This window comes from Montipora foliosa, unplaced genomic scaffold, assembly GCF_036669935.1.
Source record: "Montipora foliosa isolate CH-2021 unplaced genomic scaffold, ASM3666993v2 scaffold_410, whole genome shotgun sequence".
Lineage (NCBI taxonomy): Eukaryota > Metazoa > Cnidaria > Anthozoa > Scleractinia > Acroporidae > Montipora > Montipora foliosa.
Genome location: NW_027179713.1, coordinates 635,001 through 645,501, shown reverse-complemented (window position 1 = coordinate 645,501; position 10,501 = coordinate 635,001). Strand labels below are relative to the sequence as shown.

The 10,501-nt window shown below is 38.6% G+C and overlaps 1 protein-coding gene across 2 annotated transcripts in view; it reads right to left on the bottom strand.

The window, feature by feature from the left end:
* Positions 1-5,519: 5,519 nt before the first annotated feature.
* The window catches only part of LOC137988182 (fibroblast growth factor receptor-like 1), a 32,485-nt gene continuing 27,503 nt past the window's right edge, over positions 5,520-10,501 (bottom strand). Inside the window, exons 2-3 of one of the 2 annotated variants that reach the window (XM_068834235.1) lie at positions 6,927-7,214; positions 5,520-6,212 (exon numbers count right to left, since the gene is read on the bottom strand). In XM_068834235.1, coding sequence (XP_068690336.1) covers positions 6,133-6,212; positions 6,927-7,214 — 368 coding nt within the window. In that variant the 3' untranslated portion in view covers positions 5,520-6,132. The remainder of the gene's footprint in view (positions 6,213-6,926; positions 7,215-10,501) is intronic. The other variant, XM_068834234.1, reaches the window with a different exon arrangement.

The following is a 10,501-nucleotide window of genomic DNA, read 5'->3' as shown; positions in this document are numbered from 1 at the left end:
GTAGTGCATTTCTCAACTTTAAACATCGCCCTTTCAGCCAGAGATCTGCTTCCATTTGGTAAGTACTGGATTACTGATCATAACTGTTATTTTGAACATCACCTCTGGTGCTTTCACTTTGCATAGTAAAATGCTTTTGAAGTCATGCACTTTTCCAAACATCCGCGATTCCTTTGTGGCAGAGATAATTGGTTAACGAATTCTTAATGGCAGCACTGTTTATCCGCTTTGTTGTAAGTTCATTGTATAGTGTACCAGACACATGTCACTACAATACAGAACGTTAAAGTGCAATCTTTTCAGTGCTACCTAAATAAAAGTGGTTTTGTTTTGAACCAGTTGCGTAATTTTAGTTTGAAAAAACAACACCTCGAATAGTTTACATAATTAACATTCGAAACCACTTGCGTTCGAGCTTCCTTCACGTGTCCCTTCACGTGCGAGCGTTCTTCAGCCTGAAGGTTGTACTTTTCATATTTGGACAGCAACATTCCTTGCCTTGTACCTGATTTTTGGAAAGTTCACATCATTTCCAAGAATTTTTATTGCTCAAAAAAGTGAAGGTGATGCCCAAAAAACTTAAGCTAGACTGCTGGGGTGTGGAAAGAGCAAAGCTATTGAAATTTCCTGTTAGATGGTGTTGGAACATGTACCCTCTATAGCAAAAATATGTTCGTTCTGAATTTTCTTGTACCCGGAAACAGTCATATTATTTGCTAACGTTAACTTCTTTGCTTTGCTCATTAATCCTGGAGTTATGTCTGGTTTACGTTGGCTCCTCAGCATTTCACCTAAACGAGTTAGCTGCTTATCTACCTGGATGAAATACTCCGCGCCAAGTTTTGTGCAAATATTAGAGTCCTGCCTTCCCTGCCATTATTTTGAAATTTCCTGCAGACAAACCCTTAAAAAAATGTACTAAAGCGTATAGGTCTAATCTCCAGTTGTTCACATTCCTGTTTACAATGTATATCTATCATAAAAAGCAGACTTGTTTTGCTTAATTGAACCACAAAACAGGTTGATTTCCTCCTCCTAATAATTCACTTATCCATGATTTTTTTTTTCCATCACAGGGGCCACTTTTGTAAGATGAATACTCTTCACTGTCTAGATTATGGATAAATTCTAAGACAAAAGCAATGGTTTCTGATGCAAGTTTATGACTATATTGGCATCTTATTTTCGGAAGTGCTGCTCCTGGACCATACATCTTACTATAAAGTCTAGCTTTTGTTAATTCGTAGTCTGTGCATGATACTTCCTCTCCTCGACTGTTAGTAAACCTGAACATTTGCTTAATTTCCTTATTTGTGTATTGCTGTGGCACACAGCTCAACAGTTCAACCCGTTTGGGACTTCCAGGCCTCTCTCTGGAGTAGCTGAGAGCTAAGCCCTCCATGATGTTTGCATTCACTTTTTCCTGAATGGAATTTGAAAGAAGTGAAGACAATGGCTTGTTTCTAGTAAGAAACACCTCCTAGAGTGTGAGGTTCACATGTTTACAATGATGTTTCCAAAACAATGCTAAAGCCAGTATTCGTGCAAAGTACTGATCGAGGTGAAAAATATTGTGATCTTATTTTTTATTATCAAATGTAAAGGAAAAATGTCCTGACATTGAATTCGTCAGTAATAATTACTGACTCAGATCTGATTATTAGAGCGCAAAAAGAGTACTCTTTATACCCTGGATTAGTTTTCTATTTTAGGGAATAATGCATAAAGTACAAACTCACATTTAAGAACCTAGTACAGGCTGAAATTTGGCATTTTAAAAATACCCAGAAATATAACAGCCTGCTCAGGCTGGCAAAGAAAAAGAGGTTCTTTTACAAAAAATCACCCTCGAAAAAACTCCTGTTATTGTGTATATGTTTTCTTTGATTGGCATTTTATTGGATTTTCTCTAGAAATATGTTTTCCATAAAGCTACAGTGCAATACTGTCTAAATATCTTATAAAATAAAAATATTAATATAGAAATTTATTGTTGTTCCTCTGAGAAATAAGAACCTATAAAGAAACTACATGTAATCAGCCTGAATTATGAAAAGTTAGCTTAAAATATTAGAACCTGCTCAGCCTGACCTCGAAAATTCTAGGTTCTTATGTGTGGGTCTTTACTATATTTTGTAGGGTTACCGGTAGTAACTTTTACCCTGTTATACAAGCATGACAGCATGCCATGTTGTCAGTTTCGCGGGCTTGGGAGATCCTTGAATTGTGTTTATCTTTTCATTATCAATCCAAATAAACTGAAAAACCAACTAGTAAGGTAGAATATGTATGGCAGAATTTTACCATGTGAGTAAAAAGAAGGAAAGTTTACCCTATCAAATTGGCCTTCAACAATATCCTGGCAGATCTCTTCATTTGAGGCACCCATGTTTTCAACTTCTGTTTTAAGTTCAGCCACTTTTTGCCTTGCGCAGTTATAAAGTTTGTTTCAAATCCTCCGCTGAGTTCGCTTTGACGTCCGTTCATATGACACTGGGGCACAACCAACTTGATTTTGAATAGAATTGTTTGCAGACAGGGGTTGTGGAACACTTTTGTTTACACTGGGTGACAGCCCGTGCAACCTTACATAACATGCACCACAGCACCTTAAACTGCTTATGAGGGCGACACAGCCAAACTTTTTTCCAAAAATGTTTTCTCAGCTTCAGGAAACAAATCATCTACTGACTTTGGTAGTGACTTTAAATGTTTTAGCTTGTACAGGGGAGTTGTGCATTTGGACGCTGAACATCTGAGGCGGATAGTGGTATTCCTACAGGCTTGACATTTTTCCCTTTAACATCATTTATGGGATGAGATTCTTCCCTCCTTGTAGGTTTTTTTTACATATACTACAAGTAAGTACTGATGAAGACATTGTTTACAATCTCTGAGGCTCAGCTGGGACTAGTTTCTTTTTTTTTTTTTTTTTCAATTCTTCACAAAGATCAAACCGTCAAGAACTCTTTTTTTTAACTTTGATATAAGCTAGACTTAACTCTAGTGAATTGTAAAATGAAACATTTGTGGGAAATCTTATGATAAATTCAACTCAACAATCGAAATTGAAAGTTGACAATTGAAGCTAAGCTGAACACAAGGGGGAACTGAAAAGGAAACACTTAAACACTGGGGGTCTCACGAACCTTTTTACGGAAGAAGTGTGCGGGAGATAAGCTGAAAATCAACTCTAAAGGAACCTACCCACGAATACTCAATACCTTTCAAAAAAAAAAAAAAAAAGGACAAAATTACCTTTTGCAAGGTCTAGCGATAGAGTACACCGAGCTGTAACGACAACAGCAGTCCGATAACGATCTGTAGGAAACCTCACTGAACCGTAACGCAAGTGACAGAAGCTGCTTCCACATCAACTTGACTACCTCTAACTCGAATATCAGACCACCGATCACAGACAAGGCAATGACGAAAGAACTGTTCACACTATTTTAATAGAAGTATAATAAGAATTCATCCTAGGTTTGCAATCTCAAGATAGTCCAAAAGCAAGTCTTGGCACACTAATTCTAGACTGGATCTCTTAGCAGAGTCGGAGAACTCGAAATCTTGCAGCAGACAGATCTTTTCGAACAATTTGCGTACAGGTTATAACCTTGCAAGAAGGTTAAACTAAATACGATAAATTCACCGCTTCAAAACGTTTTTCAAAGCTTTACAGATCTTTCCGAAGTGACTGAATGAAATACCTGTGTAAAATGGTTGGCTAATCGCTTGCACTCAACACAACTTCTATGTGCTCTTCCACCGCGACACAATATGGCCGACGGTACAAGTCCTGATCTGAAATAACATTGGGCAATTCTTTCTCTTGCCTATATACATGTATGCTCGCAATTTTTATTTATTTATTTTTTTTTTCGAAAGTAAGATGCGCGCAAGCTCTTATGGGATTTTTGACCGCTGGCGCGCTTTATTGCTCGATGTTCAAAAAAATCTCGTCTTAACTTTTAACCTGTAATGGCGTCGGAAGTCATTGTCACGCGCATGGTGTTTTAGTACATCTTTCAACAAAATATACCCATATGGAGCTCAAGAATGGAACGTCAAGACAGGCGGTGAAACATAACGATCTGGCATCTTAAAAGCGACGAGTAATGGACTTCGACAGCAATCTTTCGCCCGTCGAGCCGAAATCAAAGTAAGCTGTACTTCTAATGTTTCGCCAAGGTGGTGTTATGTACAACACTGAAACAGAGACAGAGAAGGAATCGAACACCTTAAGTGGATCTGTGATCTCTGTTGTCTGTCTCACAGTGTTTACTGAAGTCGCATCTAAGTTGTCTGGCAAGTAACATATATTTTGTACTCAACTGTGCAAAGGTAAAAAAAAAAGTTGGAAATGTGACAGTAAAAAATTATTTGAATGAAAGCTTGTTGTCTCTTTTGTCCTTTTATTTACGGTCAAGTTTCTTTCGAAAAGGGTTTAATGTGAACTGTCAGAAATTTAATTAATTGCATATGCTTTGTGAAACCGAGTGTGTCTCCTTTGCACGCACGCAAATAGGAAGGGTTTTTTGCCTTTAATAGCAAATATGTTGTTTGTTTCAATACATTTTTCGCTGGAAAAGATTTTTGCGACATTTCCATGTTTTGTGAAATTTTGTCATGTTGTGTAATTTTCGAGCTTAACAAATTTGCACTCGTGTTTTGAAATAAGATAAGGGAGAATTTTTGTTGTAGTGCACTGTAAGTAGCGCATTAGTCACGAAAATAGACAGGTCTGTTGGAAGCGTGATTGCGTTTCAACAAAATGAGCGCCAAAATCGGCAAAAAATTGTGACGCTGGTGAATAATAAAGTGGTTGCTATTTCCAAAACGATGGAATTACCTGGTGATAAATAACCTCGTCTGGAGATTAAATTTTTGACTTTGCAGATACAATGGTCAACCTCAAGATTGGGCGATTGTGATCTTTGTCTTGAATTCGCACATCTATTATCAAACTTTATAACACTTGAAAGAAAAAGAAAACTAACAAAAACAAAAACCCGGTATCTTGCCATCATTTGACACAGATGCTTCACTGTTTCGCGAGTAAACATGCCGCGGTAACTTGATCACGGCGCCCGCTGAATTCGATGTCACTTTCGATTTTGCGATTTATTTGTGCAGCCAAAAGTAAGATAACATGATTGAACGTACCAAAACTCTCCCACTGATGATACCGCTGATCGTAACTTTTTATTTCCGCGGTTCAAAATTAATGTTGTTTTCATGTCGTAAATTTTATTGCTGATGGCAAAATATTTTATTCTCGATCGACCGTCCTGGAAACTTCCTTCTGCTCTTCCTAAAAACTGTGTATCAATATTTATTTACTTTTGCATCAACATTTGTTTTGCATTAAGCAACCTAGCAAAATCTGTACCTTGCTTAGTTCGCATTTGTTAGCGTCAAAAGAGAATTTTCGGTCCAATGCTTCTGTTATACGGAGGGGTATATTTGTTAGGTCACCCATCCAGATACGAACCCCGCCGGACAGGGTTAACTTCAGTGAACTATTGTATTACAAAGCTGTCAGATGCTCAGAGTGCACGCTTAAACTTGTGGTGAAAAGAAGTTGTGAGGGAACTTGAAAATGATCAACATGTCAGCCCAGAAGCCAATGTTTCTTGATTCCCTTTTATTTTCTTCAATCTGGGTTCAGTACTTTGCTAGTAACCACATGTCTTCTCAGAGGGCTATTTACCCAAGACTTCTACCATGGCACTACAATGATATACAATACCAAGACAATATCGTGCACTGTTAGAGCTACATATCACGCAAAGACAACTTGAATCTCCTAGAAGACAACACGCAGCTCAGTTGACAATATGGAATAAATCGCTGTGTTACTTCACTACCACACGTAAGCAATGCGTGTCTATTTTTTCTAAAGATGACAGAAATTTCTTCTTTCTGGCAAATGATTAATTTATAGGCCGTTAGCCAGGTTTTTAACCTCAAAAAAGGATCTGTTTCGTCGTATGAACGTGTGAGCCAAAGGGCCTCTGCTGGTATGACTTCTGGGTGATCCCTTAAATGGTCTTAATGACCCCCGACTTGGAAAAATCGCCTGGAACGCTGCACGTACCACAGGCAAACCAGTGTACGCTCACGGAGCGTCTAGTTTATCAATAAAATCACTGTCCACCTACTTTTGCGAGGGGTCGGCACTTGAGTTGTTGGTGGAGGACTTGACGTCCCTATAGAAGATAACACAAGAAGATGATGAATACTTTGGCCACCTCAGTCGAAGAAATCTACAAGTTTATATTTCTCTTTATTGCGAAGGTATCATGCACCGCACAGGAGTTATGCAGCTTCAGCTTATATCAAGAATTGTCGGAGAGCTGATTATTTTTATTCAGCATTTTTTTTTTTGACAGGAAATCAAATTGATTACGTGAGTGATCACATTCTTCTGACCTCGACTGTTTGAGTCAATATAAATGCTCTTCGGCATCAAGTTTTCGAAAATCCATCATTGAAAAAGAGAAAGTCGCTTTCTCGATCAAACATGTAATAAATAACAAAATAAAGTGGAGAAAATTTTCTGCGTCAGTCTGCGTGTTAAACAACGAAGCATGTTATTAATCCTTCCCTATTCTTAAATCTGCGATTTAGAGTGCAGGCTGTTTTGAAAAGAAGATGATTACCAGGTAGGAATTCAGCCGATGGGGTATGTTGAATGACCTAGAGAAACACTTCAAACTCAGGAAAACGAAAATGGTTTTTAACTTGTATTGCTACACATTTTTGTAAGCTAGGGGAACATAGCAGAAAGTATTTAAGCAAAATAGGAAGACGGCATATCAAGACTTTTATTTGTAGCTCCGGTCTTCATATTTTAATTTCAAGTTCCCCTTTTTGTTTATACAGGAAAAATTTCAGGTCTTTTACTAGGTACAAAAGCTTACCTTTATGCACATGCAGTTCCAGAGTTGCATTTATTTTGCCTAGAACATTTGTTGCAGTGCAGGTGTAATTTCCTGCGTCATCTGGCTGAGTCTTCTTTATCTTTAAGGTGCTATTGCCTCTCGAATTCAGTCTTATTCGAGATGATAATTGAACAAGTTTTTGGTCTTTTATCCATGCTACGGTTGGAGGTGGATTTCCTTTTACTAAACATCGCAGACGAATGTCATTTCCTGCTTCAGCGTTATACTGAAGTTTGGGTCTTTTTTCAAACTGCGGTGGATATTGTTCTAAAACGGAGGAAAAGGACATGTAATCATTATACTTGTTTGAAATCCTTCGGAAAGAGAAATAAAGTTACCTGAAACAAAAAGTGTGCGTATTTTGTTAAGCAGCACTGTTCATGTGTTTTTTGTGTCAGACCAGTTTCGAATGCATAGCCTGTAATAAACAATTGGTCATACCATTTCTTTCATTGTTATGCTATGATTGATTATCCATTATTAAGTCGTAACACTCGTCCCTTAAAACATCGGTCATACGAAACTTGCACTTGTGAGGCATCATTTAGGGCGACCTGCCTGTCTCAAAATACTTGCGTAGACAACATCAGTCACTAAAAAGTGGTTTATCGCGAACGACTTGGGCCAAACCTTCGCTAGACAAGTCGCAGCTTGTAGTGCGACATTCCAGTCATTATATAATTTCTATAATTTCGTAATAATTTTAATTTTTATAACTTCGGCAATTCGTCTCATTAACATAACTGAATTTCGTTCACCAAAAGAAAGAATAAACAACGATATTTATTTCTTGTGATAATTTTCAGGGTAATGATATCCAGGCTGGAGCAGATAAGCAACTCTGGATAAAATTGAATTTGCCAAATAGGACACAATAAAGAGGATTTAAAATGAAGGTTTACCAAATTTTCACACTACTCCTACATCAACCATTGCAGGCTGGGGGATTGCGAGCAAAAAAAACCGGCCCTACAAAGACAAAAATACTTGTATCATTTGAATTCTTGTTAGAAACATTGATTCAACGAAAGTGCTGTTTTTAGGAAAACCGAAGCCTGCGTAGCAAGCGTTCCTGTTCGACAGAAGAGCTTCGAAACGATTTTCTGCAAACTGGCCGCGCGAAAGTTGGGGCAAGAGACTGAGGGAACGCTTGCAAGAAGAACCCCTGGGCGTTTTCCATTTACAAAAAATTTCCGGAAATTTCGGTGGAAATTTCCATCGGGTGAAAAACGTGTTCCATTTAACTCAGGTCCGTTCGCCGCCCAGTGATTGCGATTTTACGCGCCAAAATTTAAAAATGTGGCCGTGAATAGCCTGGAAGTGGTAAGACCTTTCAAAAGTTGTAAATGGAACACACATTTCCATCGGAAAGTTTCCAAGGGAAAAACAGGACTACCTTTTCAGAAGTTCCGTTTATTCCGGAAATTTTCCAGTGGAACGAACCAAAAACGTGTGTCCATTTACATCTCAACCGGAATTTCCGGAATTTCTTGGTAAATGGAAAACGCCCCCTATTTTTGAAAAACCCGTTCGCCCACAAACGGGGGCTTCTGATTGGTGCGGCACAGTCACAATGATTGACAGGTGACAAATTTTCGACCAAAATGTTTCTTGTTCGTTCTAGCGTGACAAGGACAATGGCGGAAGATGTGGAAGGTTTTGAATCGTGTGTTGAAGCTGAGCGAATCGATTCTCGGTTTTACATTGAAAAGGGAACAAGAATTGTCAATGCGCCATCTCTTTAACTGTATAGATGTCATGGCCGTTTTGCCAACAGAATTCGGGAAAAGCTTAATTTTTCAGATGTTTGTCATGATGTGCGGAGTTCGAAATAAAAAAAGAAGAGACGAAGAACAGGCTTCTCGAGTATCATCGTGATTTCTCCATTTCAAGTAAGTGATTGAGGTAAATTCTATGGGAATGACAGCCTGTGATTTAGATGACAATCTGGACTGCTCGGGCGATATCCACCAAAGAAAAATTAGTATTATTTACGCGTCAGCTGAAGCCGCTGTGGACAATTAAGCGTTTCCATAATTCACCAAAAGCAAAATATTCGTTATTTAACAAAACTTTGGCAGCGCTTATTCTCGACGAAGAGTTTGGACTGGACTGAAGTAAGCTTTTCGTTCGCTTGCAAAAGATACTTTATATTTACGCAGGATGAATTAAGAAAATGCCTGCGAAGTATCAGAATCCATATGTTTCAGGATCAAGGAAATAAACCGTATTCGTCAAATTCTCTGCATGTCATGGATTGAGACAAAATGAAGACAATGACGCAGCTTCCCTGTTAAATCTTCTGTTATTGCGTCTCCTTTGTACAGTCATGCGATTTTAACTGGTATTTCATCTACGATTTCGTTACGATTTGACCAAAAATGTACTGTGGAATATCAAACTAGCGAGGACGTTTTCCTGTAATTTCCAGGAGATTTAGTACGATTCATTTCGTCAACCACTCTTCACCAAGAAATATCCAGCAAGTCGCACTGAAATCGTCGCTAGTTTTAAACTAAAACTTCTTAAATGGTTTCATGGTCAGCTCTTGTGGAGTTTTGCATTTAACGGCCTTACTACCCATCGAACTCTGTACGAGTTATGTTCCTAAATTTCGTATTTTACGAGCGCACGGGTTGATTACACGTTCTGAAAATTGGCTGTTGTTTTCGACAGCTTCTTTCCAACCGCTCTGCAAATATCATCTAGAATTTGTCCGTAAGTTTCTTTTGTTTTCGATGGTTATACGCTTCGCGTATCCGCGACTAAAAAGAGTCAACGAAAAACAAAAGCCTGTACGAAGAAAACAGATCTTGAGTTTCTACCTTCAAGTCTTGTTTCCTGGGGGGTGTCACGTATTCTACTTGGTTTTCAACATACGAAAACTTTGTTCTACCTGTCAGGGAGTAGCCTGGTGTTAATCAAGTATATGCAGAAAAGTTGACCTTGGTAAGAGGTTCACCCCCCGCATGTCACCCTTGCATTGCAATAACCTGAGCCATCTACTGAGTGTGTACATGAAAAAAGGAACACCTACAATAAAGATCTGCTAGAGGAAGAGATCGTACGAATGATACCCAAATCAGAGAGACAGGGTTAATTGAGCTTGAAATATACACTGACACGCTAAGAAATTTGAGTGAAAAACTCGGAGGAAACTTTCCCTCTTTATCCCTTGGTAAGATTTTCCCGTTTGGGTGATGCGTTCTCGAAAATTCTTCAAGTGAAAAGAAGCCCAGCAGAGGTCAGCAACTGCAGCAAAAAGACAAGAACGGAGAAAAAGATAAAAACGTCTAAAGAGTTGGGTTCGACTTTTCTGCATGTGCGCGCAAAAAATTTCACAAAACGGGATGCTAGTGCAAAGGAAGGCGTGCTCTCATGTCTCATTTTGAGTAGTTTTTGTATTTTTCAAGAATACCTACGTGTCATTCGATTAAATAACTCTGTAATGACAGCCAAGGGGTTCCTTTAAAGGAAAGGAGGAATAACTGCAGAATACCCTACCATTTTGAAGCTGCACCTCTGAAGTGGCTGGATACGCGGATACGCAGTCG